The sequence below is a fragment of the Haemaphysalis longicornis genome, unplaced genomic scaffold (genome assembly GCF_048455015.1).
Source record: "Haemaphysalis longicornis isolate Haplotype H1 unplaced genomic scaffold, Haemaphysalis longicornis Haplotype H1 scaffold_2, whole genome shotgun sequence".
Lineage (NCBI taxonomy): Eukaryota > Metazoa > Arthropoda > Arachnida > Ixodida > Ixodidae > Haemaphysalis > Haemaphysalis longicornis.
The window spans coordinates 63,038,998-63,058,070 of record NW_027526295.1 but is presented as its reverse complement, the minus strand read 5'-3'; the positions used below and the strand labels follow the sequence as shown (position 1 = coordinate 63,058,070).

Genomic DNA, 19,073 nt, shown 5'->3' with positions numbered 1-19,073 from the left:
TGCAATGCGTCTGCTACCGCGGAACGAGTTTTCTACCCACGGCAAGATGGCGGCTGTCGGCGTCAGTTTTCGAGCACCATCTCCACTCCAGAAGTTCTATACAACCTCCTTGGAAAAAAGTGACGCCCACCAAGCAAGTTTGCTCAAAGCACCATGCTCAAAACGACAAAACTACCTTCCGGGCCAGCAGGTACTTGAATTTTCATTGTGATAAAGCCGCATTGCTTGGGCATGGCGTACTTTCTTACGGCATGCTTCTCCCGTGCTCTCTACTCGAAAATGTACTGTACCAGCCATTTTCATACATCCTTTAGGTGCTAATATTGTCAAGATACATGTTTAGAAAGAAGCCTTGATTCCATTTAGCCTGGGACATCGTTTTTTACTTCGCACTTGAAACAATGCCTCAAATGCGCATCTGTGTGGCCGCCCCGCGCGCAGCTCGACGTAGTTGACGCTAAAGTCGGTGAATGGCAGAACTCCTGCAGCTTCGACAGCTCAAAGCAGTGAGGGCACGACGTTAACTTATTGGCGCACGCTGTGTCGCTTCTTTGTTTGCTCTTATTGCACTTGAGATTCTAGTTTAGTCGCTTCTCGGAAGCAAGTTGTGCATAATCCAAACACCCGCAGTGATCCGCGCGCCTCTTAACCAATTAGTACGACTTTCTACTTATTAACAATTATCAAGCGTTGTGGGTGGCTGCAAATCAAAATAGTCAAAATTTAATTTCAAAGCGGAGAATCACGACATTGCGGGAAAAAAAAATCTACCGGAAATTTAACGTTCACCCGGAATGTATTGCAAGTTAAAACACAGCCCGATTGCATAGAACCTGACTTCACCCGCAGCTGCGAAATTTGCACATTAGTGCTAGGAATAAACACGTTCAGTAAACGATCTAGGTGGTCATGTCAGTGATGTCAGTTGTAGTAAACTAAGCACCAAACCCCAAGGAACAAGTTTATTTCGCCACACAACTGTTTTCACCTCAACGAGGAGGGACGCGGGTGGCCGTGTTGCCTTCCTTCAGCTTGAAAGGTTGACCACCACGCGGATGCTGCGAACAGAAAAAAAAAGGAAAATCAAATCACTTTTTTTTTGGCTACTGGATGCTTGGCTAAATCGGAAAATATTAGGCTTAAGTCTTCGTGTGTGCGTATGTGCAATCGACGCTTGTCGAATAAATCTGAACGGAGCTGTTTTTGCCAGACGCCAGCCCGTGAATACACCAGCTGCTTTCTTCACGCTTGTGGACAACAGCGCTTTCTGGGAGGATTCACTGCGCGAGACTCGCTGCTGGCGTGAACACCGTCTGAAATGCGCTCGTGTTGTCGCCGTACAGTTGCCTGCCGGTACGTCTGTAGATTGGTAAAACAGTGAAAACAGTGCTTAAACGAAGACAGTAAAAGAAAACACAGATACGAGCGCTATCAACTTTTACTGTCTTCGTTTAAGTGCTGTTTCCACTGTTTCATAACGAACCAACCAACCCAAAGTCAAACGTTAGTTATATTAATTTCTGCAGATTGTGCCGACTCCAGCAGGTGTGGGCAAAGGAGCTTTTCTGCAAGACGAAGACGTACACAGCCGTCTCATCCCGAACTGTCAGACACTGTACATGACCTCTCCTGCCATTCGCGACTCTCGCCCTTCGCCTCCGTCGTGATGTCCCTTCTCTCCTTACGCTCACATCGTTGTTTGGCACGATTGTTTCTTTACGGCCGGGCGCCATGCATATACACAATTACACTTTCTATTGTAATGCAAATTCCACGACGGGTAACAAATAAGGAGAAAGAAATCTTTTGAGTGTCAGTACTCGTTCGAGACGACAATGTTTACAGCTGAGGTGACGCGCGGGCGCTTATAACTGAGGAGTAACTATGTGCGCATTCATTGGAATTTGTCAGTGTACCAGTACCAGCTGGCTTAAAAATGGCAGCACCTCCACTCCGTGGATCATGGCAAGGGTGCCGGAGCACAGGGACTCGAAATGACATCCAAGTTGCGCCCCGAGTGACACCCGATTTCCGCCCGACCGTCATTTGATTTGAGCCGTGAATTGCACCTTGATTATTCGCTAAATGAAACTGTAACTCACGGCTCAAATCGAATTTCGCTTGATTTTCGCTTGATGGTGGTGTGCACACGGATGGACGCGGACGGACATTGGGAAGTCCTAAGGTATTCCGCACAGTTACAGGTGAGGGAGTAAGCCGTTTGACTCTCCTAGCCCAATGGGTAAGACGACTGGCATTAACTCTGTCTGGACTATACCAGGCTGGAATCCTGCCGGTGCGTGTGTGATTTTTTGTGATTGTAAATGCTGTGCGCACGGACGCGAACGGACATTGCTCGGCCCGAAGGTACTCCGCACCAAAAAGAACGACAGAAAGGCACCGTTTGAGCCTGCTGCACCCCAAAACACATGTTCCGAGAACCGCGCGTTTCCCGCGTGCGTTTTTCCTCTGCGGAAAGCGGTTCTTCAGCGGTCAGGAAGACGCGTGGAGGTGCAGCACCGGTTTCGGAAAGCGGAAAAACGCATGCCGAAAGGCGCCCTTCTCCGCACATGTGCTTCGCCCAAGGAACGGCGACGTATTGTCGGGTGGGTGTGCGCGTGCAAGACTCACGCGCGGCCGCTCTTTCGGAGCGCGAAGGCCTCGTCGATCTTGGAGAGCGGGACGCGGTGCGTGATCAGCGAGTCCAGCTTCAGGGCCTTCTTCATGTACAGCTCCACCAGCTGCGGCACCTGGTCCACGCTCTTCCAGCCTGCACCAAGACAAGTCAAGAGACCACCGGAGGGAGCAGACTGGGGAGATGCTGTACTGTGCATTGGTGGTCTAACACAGGAAGACCCATCGAGGGTAGCTAGAAATAGCACGCGTCCACCTTTTAGACTGAACTGACTTTATACTGAAGGGCGACCTGATTCCTGTAAAAAAGCAACACAGGTTTTTAGGCGTCGTGTTAGACTGAAAAACTCAGATTCGTTCCTCGCATCAAACAACTCAAACATAAATGCCTTAAAACAATGAACATTCTAAAAGTTCTTTCGCACGGATCCTATGGTGCGGACAAGCTACTCCTCTTACGTGTCTTTACAAGCTTGGTGGGGTCCCGCTTGGGATATGGAAGTGTGGTGTGTTTCGGTAACAAAAACAGCACCTAAAATGCTGCACTTGGGGCTTTGCCTCGCGTCGGGCGCTTTCCGCACTATTCCCGTACAAAGCTTACACGCCGAGTGCGATAAATGGTCCCTAGATCACTAGCGAACATACATGAATCTTTTTTACGCCTTTAATATTTCGTCCATAACCCACCATCCTTTCAAACCCCTTATTTGTGATAACCCAAGTCCCAACTTCTTAATCGGCCATCTATGTCTGTTCCGTTCTCACATAGAGTGAGGGAGCGAGAGTCAGAACTAGCTCTTACCTTTTCAGACACCCGCAAATCAACTCTTTCTGACTTATTACCACCATGGCAGCTTCGCCCCGTGTCGTGCACGTGCGACTTGTCTTTTGTAGGAGTTGATAAAAAGCGAGTGCCGACAACTGCGACTCTCTAGCACTTCTTTTTTCTTCGAAAGAAAAACAAGGGTGCAGAATTATTTGACGACGCGTCAAAAACAGCCCTTGCTGTGTCGTATGCTGCCTACGGACCTGATTTCAGGGTATCCTAATACCCTGAACTCGAAAAGCAGCATTTTTACGGCTGAAGCCTAGGAATTTTTTCTGCTTTTAAAGCACTCAGTCCATCATAAAATTCCCAAGTCCACCATCTTCGCAGATTCCTTGAGCGTAGTACGTGCATTGGCATCTAAGCAGTCTTGTAAAAATCGTGTTATTCATTTAGTTTATAAAACCATTATGCCAGCATATGCGTTAAATTATGAAGTGACCGTGTGCTGGGTGCCAGGTCACTCGAGGATCGCCGTAAACGAGACAGCGGATCAGATGCCGCTACTGCTGCACTTACAAGTGCAGTTGACATAACAATACCTTACACTGACCTTCAATCACGCATCAGACAACACCTTCGGAAAAAATGCCACGTACACTGGAATGAACAGACAGACAACAAACTACACGTTACGAAGCCACTCTTGGGAGCACACACAACAGACAATGAAGTTACCCTGGCTCGATTACGGATAGGCCACACGCATGCAACACACCCGTACCTTCTCACGGGATCTCCAACACCCCTGCGTTGCAGGTGTTGAGATGGTGTATTCGTAATCCGTGCGCTACTTCAATGCGAAGCACTCCACAGAACACGACACAAACACTTCGCCGACCTCTACAGACACATTCCACCACATCCAGCGTTCTTTCTGTCTGACGATCCCATGTTTCCTGCCAGGCACGTTTTGAAATATTTAGCGGAAGTCAAATTTTTAGGTCTAATTTCATACCACGCATAATCACAACCTGGCCATCTACACCAGCCCTCCTTATTGTCTTTCATCCATTTTAATTGTGCTCTTGCTCATCGATTTTATTAAGTGCAGAACACTTATGGGCTCGCCTTGTCGTCGAAGCTCAGCTCACTATCGGTCGATGTCAAGCGACTGCCGGAATCAGACGGCGCAGCAAAATAACGGACCCAAGTAGAGCCTCCTGTGCCGTCCTCAGGGAGCCGCGCTGAGGGTCCGAAAACCGTGCGGTTCAACCAGTCATAACCGTTCGAACCTCCTAAACCGCTGGCGCTTGTCATACATCTCTCGGTTGTTTAGCGCAAAGAAAACTAGCGGTACATTTCAGGCAAAACTAGCGGTACATTTCAAGCAAAATCTGGCAAAACCGGCAGTTCCACCCCCCCCCCCCCCGCGTTCATTAGTTAGGAACGCTCGTTGGGTTGGTATTTACGATAGTAAGCGAAAATAGCGGCCGGGCAAGAAAAAAAATAGCGCGTTGAAAATGACGCGGAAGGGCTGAAGCCGCGCAAGAAACAAATTACGCGTTCGGAATGACGCAAAACAGCTCCACCAGGCGAAATAAAAGCAAGCACAGAAAGAACAGAACTCCCGCTGGCGCAGTTTCAGGGGCAGGGGGGGGGGGGGGGGGGGAGCTCTGCGAAGGCGGGAAATTTGAAATGCATTGGGTGGCAGCAGTGAACGGATAACGGCGCTGCAGCCCATTATGGCGAATCACTGCTCTGCACTTCCGACAGCTTTCACATTGAGTGCAACGGCTTTAATTTTTGTTTACGTCTTCATCTCTCCTATATAACAACTGTTCTGGCGCTATTTGCCCCAGTCGGCATTGCGCCAGTAACACCTAATCCTCATCATCGTCACCATCAAGGACAGCTCAAAATAGCACGCATCCACTGCTTTATGGAAAAGCGTAGCCTGCGAAATGCTGTGGAGAAAGCCCTCTCGATCGATTACACGAAACCTTGTTGCTGTGGTGCAATGCGGGCCTCAGTGAACGTGACGCCGCCATACCGAAGGTTTGGGGGAAGAAGCGATGGACCGGTGCTTCATGGCGCCGGCGAGTCAAGGCTTTTGTAGCGTAAGCTACACTGGCTGACGTTGAGCAGTTTCGCGTGAACCCTGAAGGGCCGTGCTGCGCAAGCGCGAGGAGCATTGAATTTGATTGGACTAGATTTGGATTGAATTGGATTAAAATTAATTGTATTTGAAAATCCAATCCAATTAATTAGTATACGGGTCGGTAGAGAATTGGGTCTGCACATTCGCCGGTCTGTGCATTCCTGAGGAGTGACGTCATAGGCGCGGCAGACGCACTGTCGCCGGCGCGTACTCAGCTGTGCGCCTCCGTTGCGCAGTAGCCTAGGCTGACGCTGCGCCGAAGCCAATTGATAGCCGTTTCACGTGACTCCTGGAGAGCCGTGCTGCGCATGCGCGAGGAGCAGTGTCTGGACTGGACTGGACCGGATTGGGTTGGATTGCTGAGGCTTAGCTCACGCTACGTATGTCCTGGCATAGCCGAGCTAAGCCACTACTAATTTTTTAACTGCCTGCTCAATGGAATACGTTCAGCTAGGGGTTTTGCGGACAATGACACCGGACTTTTAAGCTCGTCTTCACTCCCGCTATGACCGACGAGTCTAGGGAACGGGGTAGGAGCCGACAAAAAAAATAAACGCCTCGACAACATGAAATTCGCATCACACGAAATAGTGTTCACTAGCGCTGCCTACATAGAGCTTGAACAAACAATTTTCTGGCAGCCTACCTCCGAAGGTGCATCCCTTGAAGACGCGCCCCTGCGCGATTGTGTTGGGCTGCGTCTGAATCTTGAGCGTGGAGGTTCCTAGCACGATGCACTCGCCCCAGCCGTCGTGGCAACACTCCAGAGCCTCCCTCTGCACGGAATTGCGGTGGTCACGCGTACGAGGAAAATAAGAATTAATTAAAAACAACACACACATGGAAAGAAACGCGCTGCGGATGCTTATGGTCTGATCCGCCGCTGCGGATGCGATGGGCCTCCCAAGGGTGAATGGAGGATGCTAGAAAACTGTGGTTTATTTGTCATTGGAATCAGTAAAACACGAAAGTGGAATTTGCAGTGAAATCTGCAGCTGAGCATGAGTCGCGGTAGGCGGCTTGTGTGTGTGCTTGGCGACCGACGTCCTGCTGGCGGGTCGCTTCGGCAAAGGTCGACTGGCGTCATTTCCGTGACGGAAATGACGTGAGTGACATTTTGGTGTATCCCAGCATTAAACACTTTTGGGTTAAAATATAAACCGGAAAACAAACAACCTTTATTATAACGTACTCTTTAGTACTAAAGGTTGCTTCCCCGCAAGAAGACCCTGTGTGGAGGTGTGCACCGTTTACAGGCCGCTTGCTTCGTTGTACTGGCGTCACTTCCGTGACAGATAGGATGTAATCGAAACCTTTGTGTATGCAGGAATAAAACACTTTCGTGTTAAAAGTGCAGGCAGCGACACTAACATAATTTGATTATTCACTGCAGCGTTGACTTTCATCGCAGCTTCTGCCTCCTACGGCATAAATAATTACACATCCAGATAAACGTTCATTATAATTGTCCTAAGGTGGTATCCCTGATATTACCCGTTAACAACGTATGAGTTTCCCTCATGCGCTATTCTGTTTTGCTCGTATAAGAGCAATTCACGTTGTGGGTAGGAAAACGGTTTGGGCGTATTGCTACGTAGTTTTAAGGAAGAATACGTAACGCAGTAAGGACGAAGGACAAGAAATATAGAATCATAAAATCTCCCACCTCCCCTTGCGGGAACCCCTGTGTAGATGCGACGCATAGGGGGTTCACGTTGCAGCGTTGGACAGCGGAGGAACGGCGCTGGAACGATGGAGCGGAGCGGTGCAGGCACCGCGTTTTATAGCGCGCATAACGGTGGGGGGACGCGCCGGCGCCAGTGCGTCTGCCGCGGCTATGACGCAACACAATTCAACACAATCCACTTTAATCCAATCCAATCCAAGCCAATTCATTCGAATCCAATCCAATGCCCTTCGCTAGAGAGTGTTCGCTCTCGGAGAGGAGAGGGGGTGAGGGGCGGAGAGCGCAGCTCACGCGGCGAGGAGAATGGGGGAGGGGCGGACGCCGACAACAACGCCGACGCCGGATGCAGGGACAAGGCGAGTGAATGAGATGCAGTCGCATCTAAATGACAGGACAAGCGAAAAGATTTGAGAAGCCACACATGCCATGATGGCAATCTTGTACGACAATAAACAAGGATGGTGAATAGGCTTCCTATAACTGTCAACGGTGCAAGGAAAGAATAATTGCCTCGACAACCTACACATTTTCGAGACTCTGAATGCTCTGATCTCTGCCTGCGGGAAAAAACACACTTTATAATCTTTGACATAAGGGGGATAAGTTTAACCCTCATGCGTCTTTTTCACACAGCAGAAGAGAGAAAGCACAATAAAATTTTGGCGTGCCTCATACCTAAATGCAACCGCTGATAATGCGACGCACAATGTGCCAATTCGGTGTCCGCTGATATGTAGCTAGCACAGATATAGACTGCTCGAATACACTGCTTCCTCTGAACTTGGTCAAAACCGGCAAAAAGAGGTCGCCTAATAGCGCTGGTTGTAGGATATCACTGTAGCCCATGCTAGTTATGATAGGGTCGCCTGACACGTAGTACCTACATGTTTGTTTCAGTTCAGAGTAAACTTGTATGGTTTTCTTTATAAAAACGCCGTTTGTGGTTTTTCACCTTCTCTTTTTAATTTGGAGCCTTATATATATTTGCTCAGAAAGCTTCAGTTTCCAAGGTCTGCCTTACTGGCTGGCCTCCTTTCACAAGGCCGCTCGAATATTACAACTTCCCCAGGCATAATGACCCACCCCCCTCCCACGCACACACATAGGCATTACAAATTTCTGTCTGTGTGTGCCTGTGCGGGCGCGCGTGATTGTGCGTGCGTCTGCTGATATATGTACTTGCATGCTCGTGCGTGTGTGTGGGCGTATGTTGGCAGGCCTCGACATGTGCACAACGCCTACTTTTCCCTAAAAAGTAATTGCTGGCCCTACATTAAGATGAAAGTGGACAGGTAAGTAGTTCCTACGTGTAGAAATACATTCCTAGAGTTCGCAACACTGTCGTGCAGTTGGCTTGAAATACGTGCCTAAACAAACGAGACGAAACGCCTCCGTGCGTCACTAATTGCTTTACGGTGTTCCCAATAAGCGTTGAAAAGCCAACATAAGACGCCAGAGGGCACGCTCGCGCGCAGCCATTTCTCAAATGGCGGTCAGCCGGTCACTCGATAAGCGGCGCCACCGTAGGCGCTACAGGCTGATTCCTCACCATGGCCGCCACGTTGCCGGTGCACGCGAAGGTGTAGTCGAACCCCCCGTTCGTCTTCTCCCCCAGGATGTTTACCAGTGGCAACGCCAGGGAGTTGGGATTCAGGCACTCCGTGCACCCGAACTCCTTGCCTGCGATCGCCCCGCAGACAACGCAACGAGAGAAAGAAAAAATTAGGACATCTCCACTCCGTGGATGATGGAGAGGGTGCGGAGTACGGGGACTCGAAATGACATCCAAGTTGCGCTCCTTGTGACATCCGATTGGTGCCCCGACCGTCATTCGATTTGAGCCGTGAGTTGCACCTTGATTATTCCCTAAATGAAACTGCAACTCACGGCTCAAATCTAATTTCGCTAGATTTTCGCTTGATGCTGGTGTGCGCACGGATGGGCGCGGACAGACATTGGGAGGTCCCAAGGTACTCCGCACCGTTACAGGCGAGGCAGTAAGCCGTTTGAATCTCGGCTACTAACTCACGGTCGCCGCCCAATGGGTAAGACGACTGGCACTAACTCTGTCTGGCCTACCAGACACAGGCTCGAATCCTGCCGGTGCCTTTGAGATTTTTTTTGCGGTTGTAAATGCTATGCGCACGGACGCGGACGGACATTGTGCGGTCCTAAGGTACTCCGCACCTAAAAGATCCACACGACAGATGATTGATTGTAGGGCTTAACGCGCCGACGCAACGCAGGCGATGAGGCGCGCCGTAGTGGAGGGCTCCGAATTAATTTTGACCACCTGGGGATCTTTAACGTGCGCCCAAATCTCGTACACAACGGGCGTTTTTGCTTTTCGCCTCCATCAGAAAAGCGGCCGCGACGGCGGGTAATCGAACCCTAGTCCTAGTGCTCAGCAAGGAAAGCGCATTAGCCACTGAGCCACCTCGGCGGGTGCGCTTTCGGCTGAACTTGCGACATAACTCACATAAACGAACTACATATCCCCCTTCTTTTCCTTTCTATACAGTGAAGCTGCCTATGGCCAGTTACCGCAAAGTTTTGCGTCCTTGGGCACAATCGCGTCGACAAAGGATTTTTAATGTTTCAGCAATTAAGGACAACTTTCTGGTGAATGCTCTGTACCCTTCCATCTAATATAGGTATTTTGAAAGAAATACAAAAACTGAACGCTAGGGCGACTCGGTCATTACATCAAGTTTAGTTCACTTCTGACAATTAGTCATTTTACAGGGAGGTTCGAGGTTTACAGAGTTACCGCCTGATGCCAATACCTGGCCATCTGCAGGGGAGTATGGTTACAAAAACGGCAGAACCTCTTGCGTAATCAAAACTACCACGAAACAAATTATATCCCGATTAGCCGCTAAGACGACTCCAACATTACGAGGAGTTTCATTAACTTTCAATCATTACGCCGCTCACAGCACGTCGTAATTAGGCGCGAAGCCCCTTAGGGGCTGCGGCTGTTGGCATCTTCTGTCATCGTCGTCGTAATCATCGTCGTAATCGTCGTTTCATGTAGTCACCGTACTAAAACGCCGGGAAACTCCTTTACGCCTCGCGCTGGAGCACTTCGAAACGCGTATTAAAAAAAACACCGCCGGGACACTTGTTTACGCCTCGCGCTCGAGGGCTTTGTGCTTCAAAGACAAGCGACGTTTACTGCAAAGCTTTATACCTGTACCCCCCACGCTTTAATCTCCGCTGGCAAAAACGCCAAGGCGCCAAGAATACACTTATACACTGCATGTATGCTTCGCCCCTCTCCAGGCTTCACGTTAGTAAGATGGCCCGGGATCTTTGGGGAATTCCCGTCTGCTGTTCGTACATCGACTTCCACGGAAATGGAACGGACACTGCAAGACGTTTGTCCACTAGAATAAAACTAGTGTTTCCCAGTTCTGTTCAGCTACTTAGCTAGGATGTATGCTAAATCGTACATAGCAAAGTTGTTTTCTTTCGCGCAATCCTTGCACTGGGCCCAGTTTCAATGATTATCCTCCTTCTTCGCATACTGGAACTTTAAGGCATACTTGAGTTTTAAGGCACTGAATGTTTTGTTTACTTCAGAGGCAACTCATATTTTGTTCATGCTGACCGGTTGATGCGGTGGACAGGACATACAATTTATGGCGCACATGTTAATAATCATCTCTACTCTCATTATCCAGGCTGGCAATCACCGGCCTGTCCAAGTTAAGAAGACCTTCGTTGAACGACAGACAAGCTAGAGGTACCCCTACCTTGTACTTTGCATGGCCATACCTTTGATGAAGCGTTCCTCCTTGGGGTCGATGCCGACGATGGTCTTCGATCCGCGCTCCTTGGCGGCCGTGGCGACGCCAAGGCCGACAGCGCCCAGTCCCCAGATAGCCACCGTGGTGTCTCGGGTGATGTTGGCCGCGTTAAGCGCGGCGCCGTAGCCGGACGTGAAGGCGCAGCCCAGCAGGCAGGCGCGCTCCAGGGGGGCGTTGGCGTTAATCTGGACGCAGGAAAGCAGACAACTTTGTCGCGATTAATCTGGGGTACAGGAACTCCACAGTGTACTAGATGAGAAAGGTCTGCCGTTCGGTGCCGGTTTGGGGGGTCCCTTTGGCGATGAAAATTCCTGCTGAGGAACTCTTATTGTAAGCAGCGCCCCTGGCGGCCGCTGCTTACCAGTTCGCCTTAGCAGTTTTGATTGTTCAAAAAATATTTAGTTATTACCTTAAATAGTCGTATTTTTATATGAATATATAAAGTTTTGTAATACCCGTAAAATAACTGTTTAGTTGGATTTGAAAACTTATAGGTGGCGCTGGGGAACGCCTGCGCTCCATACAATTTTTGCATCGCAAAAGGGACCCGCATTCTCCATTGTTTTTCTCCCCGCACGACACACCTTACCTTCTAGTACACTGTAAGAACTCGAATAGCTTATGCAGCGTATCCCTCCGCGGAATCGACGGGCACGGAAGTCAACGCACTCGCGGGTTTTGAAAGGATTGCTGTGCGGCGTCGTCTGCCTTTTCTCACCTGGTTCGTTTGTAGCCGCTCCAGTAATGTATAATCAGCTGATGCAAAACAAAAATCACGTCAACGATTCGTGTCATATTCAAAATAGCCGCAGTAACGCACGTTTTTCTGCATCGCGCGGTAGAACAGCCGGCTGCGTGAGGAGGCACACGGGCAACTTCGGTGGCCGTTCTTAGGTTTTAGCCGAGCATTGTTGCTTGCCCAGCCGTAAATTTGTCAGTGACGAATCCAGTGGTGTCGACAATCCCCTGCCATAGCTTTACGCGAAGCGAACACTACAGAAATTGCACGTGGCCATTCCCTGAGGAATTGTCAGCCCTGCAGTCTTATTTTATGCTTCTCCAAAGAGAATAGTCCATCTGAACAGCGTCTGCTTGGTGCTGGCAACCAACTTGTGTGCGACGATTCGGCGGTGAGGAGGGACCTACCTTGGCCACAGCGATCTCCGGCAGCACCGTGTAGCCGCTCAGCGTGCTTGTGCCCATGAAGTGGTACACGGGCTTGCCCTTGAGGGTGAAGCGGCTCGTGCCGTCCGGCATCACACCGCGATTCTGCGTGGCGCTGCAAGACAACGTGTGTTCTCTAGGCAGCTTTCAAAACGTCTGGGCACCATTTCGTAGCACCTGGCTAGGGCCCTCGTGGAACCACACAGACTCGAAACATAGGTGGTGGCCACTTGAATGGCGTTCCATTATGGCAATGCAACATTCAGAACTCTCGTAGGAGCTTCACGCACCCCTCTTCCGTCCACCGAGCACACACCTCGTTTTTAACTCCGTAGTAGTTGTATCGACAATTCAACCCCCGCTTGAAAGGAATAATTTGGGGTTAATCGGTCTCTGCAAGAAGTAGTGATGACGACACAGACTGTGAGTACGGATGCACAGCGACGTGGCATAAGCACAAACACACGCACGACCGCGCTCTTACTGGGCCATCTTGCATCCCAGTGACCGAAACTAGCTCAAGTCGGACTCCTTGCTTCTCTATATATATATCAAAGCGAGCATTCTGTAATGTGCAAATCCTTCAATTATTTTAGCACATGACACCGTACTTGGGGTTTCGTAGCTTGTCGTAATGTCCCGACTAATGCGAGTGCCCAGAAATGGCCATTTGAAAAGCATCATTCGCATAGAGTCAGATCATCTACGAGCGCTTACGATCACCAACAGTATGTTCTGACCCGAAAAAAAATAGCAGTTGATCTTTCTTCGAAAAGTCTTCCAGTGCGAAAATACCTACAAGCGAGAGAATTAGGCAGTCGCTATAAGAAGTGGACCCGCTTTTTGCGAGAGCTTACTTTCATTCGTTTCTTCCGTCACTCTTTACGTAAATGTTTTCGTACCTTTCATACACACGCGAAGCGAACATTCGTGGTCAGGTCACACACGCTCAGGTGCAAAGCTGAAAGTCTTTCCGCTAAAGGGACAGCGAGTCGTAATGCTTGAGCGAAGCGAGCGCCGATCGGTTATGCCCAGAAGCTGCAGACGTTGCGGATCAAACGTTCCCACTTGCAACGTGTCGCATAGCAACGTGTTTTCTTTCATTCGCGGAATTCTTTCGCCGTATGAGCAAGCATGCTTGAGAAGCTCCAGCACTACGCGAGAGGGACGTTGCCTAGCAATACTCTTTCTTGACTTTGGATAACAGAGTTTAATGAAACATAGGAGATCAAATGTGGAAAACGAATTCGAACTTCACCGCCTGGAGTAACTAGTTTTCAACGAATAAACACGCAAGCGAACCAAACATTCAATTCACAATAATGAGCAACTTTCAAGCACAGTACTAGTCCAAGATAATGGGCTCTATCCAACATGCTTTCGTAACATGCATTCCACTACACCCTTCCTTGTTTTTGGGTGACAATGCCATCGTCTCTGTGCAACGCGTTTTTAAATATTTGTCTGATATTAACTTTTTAAACCTCATTTCCTATAATGCGTAATCAAAACTGGCCCTATACACCAGCCATCACCATTGCCGTTGATTGATTTTACTGTTATTCTGGCTTTAGTAGCCACTATTTTCTTTTAGATACTTTTGTTTGGCGCTCTTTGCCCCAGCTGGCCTTGCGCCAAAAAACTCCAACCATCATCATCATCATCATCTTTCGTAACATTCTGGTATTTTGGGTTTGTGCACGCAGTCAATGAAATGTTGAGCATAACGTTTGAGGACACAGGAGCAGGGTAAATATATTAGCTAACCGCTGATTTAAGACACGACCAATAGAAGTCGCATAAAATGCGAGACCCGTGTCAAGATTGCGTCCGCCCCACAAAAGCCTCATTTTATGTGGATGATATGCTTTCGTATGCGAAGCGTTGAGAATGACAAACGAATATGAGATGTCTGAACCAAATGAAAACTCTCTCGTATGGGGCCTATGAGTCCTGCGTGCGATCTGGTTCAGCTGATGAGAATTGTGTCATTTAAAAACTGAGGGACTTGTACATGTGTATGACGTCTCATTCAACCGATCAAAGCTGTCTTGTGGACGTTTAGAAGACTGACTCACGTCTTATATATACGCATTCTCATGTGGCCTCATAGTGACTGAGGATATAGTCTGAGGACAGGTGCAACGAGTGCCCATAATAAAGCACACCAAGGTGAAAACCCGGCTTAGTGGCGAAGTTCGAAAACCCAGCAAGTGAAATTCGTACTCAAAATACAGTGAAAGTGTCAGGAAGTTACAAAATAAAGCTCCCGCATTTCACTTGTCTACATAGAAGTGAACCTTCTGGTCCAGCCCCTGGCAACAGTGGCTAATCACGAACCCGTCCGTTTTCATGTGTAGCGGCCACTTCTTCATCCACTACAGGCGCCCTTCGTCATTATCATGGGCCGCTGCCTTCGTCGTCAGCAGCGTGTGGCCTCGACATGGAGGACGGGCCACGAGCCAGAGGACGACCACAGCTTCTGCGCTGCTCGGCTCCAACCTTACACCATGGCTCCGACCTATAGGCGCTCCTCGGTTCACGGGCTCCTTGTGCCGTTCAACTATCATGTAAATGCAGGCCTTGCCGTGCAACCACATGGGCGCCTTAGAAATGCATCAGATGATACGTACTTGAGCTTGGAGCAGAGGTTGGCGCGAGGATGCTTGCAAAACTCGCACTCCCTGCACTGCGGCACGTACAGCGGGATCACGCGGTCCCCTGCACAAACATTAACCTTGCTTTGTACGCATAGCGGGGCACATTGAAGGCCCGTGTCATCTCAGAGTTAAGCAGTAAAAGACATTCAGTCACATTCACATGGACCTTGCCGTTACGCTGAAACCATCGCCCAAGCCTCCGATAGGCATCTGCAAACTGAATACATTTGTCAGACCTTCTCAATTGACAGTTATTTCATCGTCGGGTCATACCACGGTCGTCACACAAGCTTTCTTTTAACAGCAGCGCTTCAACACTGCCAGTTTCTGCGCAAGCGAGAACTTCACAAAGCACGGCAGCGTTAGTAGACTACGATGGAAAGCAGTAAACCGACACCACAGTAATGTCAGACAAAAAATATTTGGTTTAATAATTCCTCCTGTTTGATTAAACTATTCCAGAGGCCGGGTTCAGACTGTTGCAGCAACTGTCGTAATATCTTTAAATAATGACGTCATTTCACGTCTCAGTCAACCGAACTGCGTGAAACACCGGTTTTTTACGTCCATAGCGCACGATATGGCTGTTACGTCGGTAGTCCGAACAGAGCCTGATCCTTCCACTACGACATTGTTTTTAACCTGTCCATAAGTTTGATACGTAGTGGCTAGCCTTTATCTAACTTTCCTAGAGCTCACTTCGGATAACAGGGAGATCGTTTTTCCCCCATGTGTCATAATCTCCCATCCATGGGGGATTCCTAGCGCTTCAGTAATTTGCTATCTTCTGAATCTCTCGTCAGATAACGATTTATTGCTAATGGCGCCATTTTTTATCTTGTGTTTCTCTTCAAAGCCAACTTGCCAAAAGCTTGAGCAAAGGTTTGAATAACGATTGCTCACGCGGCTGAAGCGCTATTCGTTCAGCTGTTCCTTTAAAATGTTGCCATCATTCTGGCAGTCATATCGTCTTACTAAAGCATTGTCCGCACTTTGATATGGTAAGGGCACTGGACGTATTTTGACTGGGGTCTTTCAGTTAACGTACAAGCACATTAAGTGATCTAACAGCTAAACTGGACGTGCACAAACTTTTTGCATCACTTATGAAAAACGCTCCACTATTATACGTAGCTCTTTAAATTTCATCAAAAAGGTACGCGACGTCGCAGTGGACGACGACGCAGTTATGATGTCCATCCTCTGCTGTGAAGTAGCTGAAGCCCGTGCACTGTATTCATTTTTCACGCTACGGTCTGCGTCCAGATCGATATCTGCCAGTAGGAATGGCAATACTTATTTCGGAGGCTATCCCACTATGGTGCAGTTTTAGATACCCCGGGCTCAATGTAGCCGTACGCAATGTGAGCGCAGAATAGATCAAGTTGACTCAACGTAATACTGACGACAGGCCAAATTCAGCCACGGAAGCCGTTCTTGATTCAAATGACCGTACGTTTTGACAGCACCGACAGCAAATAGATACCTACCTGGCTTGAGGCGCGTGACACCGGGTCCGACGCTCTCGACGGTGCCGGCGCCCTCGTGTCCCAGGACGCATGGCAGCGGCAGCGGGCCTTCCCAAGGACCCTGCACCACCTGCAGGTCTTCCTGGCACACGCTGGCGAACGCCATCTGCCGCAGGGACAGCAGAGAGGTTTCCTCGCGATTGGCCGGTGTTGTTTCCCACAGCGCTAGAATTTATGGCATGCCAGCGCAGACGACTAAATATGATCTTGTGCTAAATTCCGACCCGAAAATGTCGTGCCTTCGGGTTGTGGAAGTCGTTGCCAGCCCGTGCAGGTACTGGTGAGTTCGGAAAACGCGTTAAGCGGCGCTTATTCCTCCAGGGTGCCTGTAGTGAGCGCGAAAGCTTTAGTGCCCGATACCGGTACGGTTCTTCCGCCGATGTATTCTGTTCTGCATTCGCAAGTATATATGACCGGGGGCCCACCCTCCCATAGTGCTTTCCTCCGCCGCACAATGGACGTGAGGAGGGCCTTCATCCTTTTTCTTGTCTTCTCCAGTCTACAGAATCGGCAGTGCCACCGTGATGTTCCTGCCGGTGAATGAGCCGCTTGCACCATCTTACTGCCGCAACAGCGTCATCGTGGCGCGCCAGTACGCGCGTTGCTATTTTTCGGTGCAGAAAGCCGTCGTGAGCGGCCAAAGAGTGCTCGGCTCTTAAGGAGTGTAAGAGTGTACGTACAGTAGCGGAACGCGAAAGCAGTGTGGTAGTTGGACACGAAAGAAGGGGGAAAGGCGGGGGGTGGGGGGGGGGGGGCAGGTAATCGGGCGGAAGCCGAATTATAGACGACGGCGGCTCTTCAAGGTTAGAGCTACTTTAAGAAAAAGAAGCCGTTGACATAATGGGGGGGGGGGGGGGGGGCTTTGCGTAGCACTGCCGTTCTGCCTAGCGACATGGTAAGCGACGTCAAACTGATTTACGTGAAGCATCGGGTATATCTCAAATTGCCACGCTAGGCTTAACGTCGAGCTGGCATATACCCGCGTGCCCCTTCCCGCTGCGGCGGCAGCAGTTCGCGGCACGCACGATGTAGCTACACATTACCCGTCACAGAAAACAACCTTTTCTCGTGTTTCGGGGGCCTTACTGCTCTCCCTAGGCCACTAGAGGCTCTAGCATTAAAAGCAAGCGGGCAACATTTGGTGACGGAGGCGTTCAGCACTGTGGTGAGTAGAAGGGCCGCGTCACACGGACAAGCGTGTCGCACGCACCTGGACTCGCACTTCTCCTTTCTTGGGCGCAGCCACCTCGATGGTCTCTATCTTGACGGGCTGTCCGACTTTCGAGGCCACGGCCGCCTTGCACGAAATCGGCTGGGCGGAACAGGCACCACGTATTCATGCGCCATATCACCGTTCACGTTCCTCACCGGCCACACGTAAGGCAAGGCAAACTTTACTTTTTCGTCAGTATTTATGCAGGGAACAAATTTGGCGCTCTCTTTGGTAAACCAAGTAATTCTACATAGTTATCGCTAGTGTTACACTAATGGTTTTTCACGTAGTATTAAAGTGCGCAGACATACTCAAGATACGCTGTTCGATGGTGCAACCGTCACATAAGCCGATACAACAGATCTGTCATCAGTTTTTTCGCGTAGACAGGAACGTTTCTTGTCTGTCTCTTTATGTCTCCGTGACCTCCTTTGCGGGCGAAGCCATTTCATCGTGTTGCAGGGTGACACGCAGTGTTAGGCATCAGAAACGTTCAGAACGCTTATAGCGTTGTCCCCAAAACCGGTGCGGTTGGCATGCCCCCGTGCCGCCGCACGGAGCCTGATTCAAAACAAACCTAGCGCTACAACCAGGAACGCCATCTCTTGAGCTGCCAGGGTAACTTAAAAAAGCCTCAGCAAGTATCGAAAATAGCATAATATGCTTCTGTGACACTACCAACTGATATTTAGGGAGAGCCACGCTTGATATTTACTTATTCGCACATGAACGACCCCGTAGCGCTACTAAACCGCTACCCATAACCTGCTGCGCGTCTTTTGAGGGCCATATACCAGCGCGTTTGGAGTGCAACTGTCATACATGCCCTGCCATTTCGCTACTGCGGAACATCTGGGCCCTTACGATATAGCCACTCCAGTGACTGTGCGGCGTAATTTATTTGACAGTTGCACGCTTGTGAAATCTGCTGAAACAGCGAAGTTGACTTTGGCACGCTGGTGGCCACCTCACACAGAGGTGGGGTCGCTCACAACGCTACTCGCCGCGGTACGTACGCACTCGAAGTTGACCCATTCATGGCTGAAAGGGGTACCGTGGTACCGGCATGCCGATTGACTGAATACTTTGGGAACCTTTCACGAGATCTCCCGCGCTTTAGTACTAGCCTTCGCAGTCTGCTACATTTTGGGTGCCCGGTGCTCTAACGAGACAAGCATACGCAAAAGCGTCGATTGAAGCAAATCCGTAACACGACATACCTTTCCCTGTGTAGCCATGCCTCAGGACCGAAAAGCAAGGAGAGCCGTACGCAAACGGTGGTCTTCAGTATGGAGTCCCTTCGATTTTGTTCGTGGCAAAGAGGACGATGATGATTACGATGATGATGGTTTTGACGACGATGACGACGACTACGACACGTGAGGACGACGTCGAGTGCGTTGTAATTGTCGTTTTGCTGGCTGGCTCTTGACAAGAATTGTGCTGG

The 19,073-nt window shown here is 49.6% G+C and overlaps 1 protein-coding gene across 1 annotated transcript; it reads right to left on the bottom strand.

Annotated features, from left to right (window-relative positions):
* Positions 1 to 2,627: 2,627 nt before the first annotated feature.
* LOC144167141 (alcohol dehydrogenase class-3-like) lies at positions 2,628 to 18,864 on the bottom strand. The gene is made up of 9 exons (XM_077696511.1): positions 18,847 to 18,864; positions 17,624 to 17,725; positions 16,375 to 16,519; positions 14,858 to 14,945; positions 12,207 to 12,339; positions 11,029 to 11,245; positions 8,798 to 8,928; positions 6,208 to 6,337; positions 2,628 to 2,770 (listed from the first exon to the last, which is right to left on the bottom strand). The coding sequence occupies exons 1-9, from the start codon at positions 18,862 to 18,864 to the stop codon at positions 2,628 to 2,630; spliced, it is 1,107 nt and encodes a 368-aa protein (XP_077552637.1).
* Between the last annotated feature and the right edge of the window lie 209 nt (positions 18,865 to 19,073).

Coding starts and splice junctions, on each gene's coding strand:
- LOC144167141 (XM_077696511.1), bottom strand. Junction 14,946..16,374: donor TGTCACGCGCCTCAAGCCAG/GTAGGTATCTAT, acceptor ATGTTTGTGCAG/GGGACCGCGTGATCCCGCTG. Junction 6,338..8,797: donor CCGGCAACGTGGCGGCCATG/GTGAGGAATCAG, acceptor AATTCCGTGCAG/AGGGAGGCTCTGGAGTGTTG.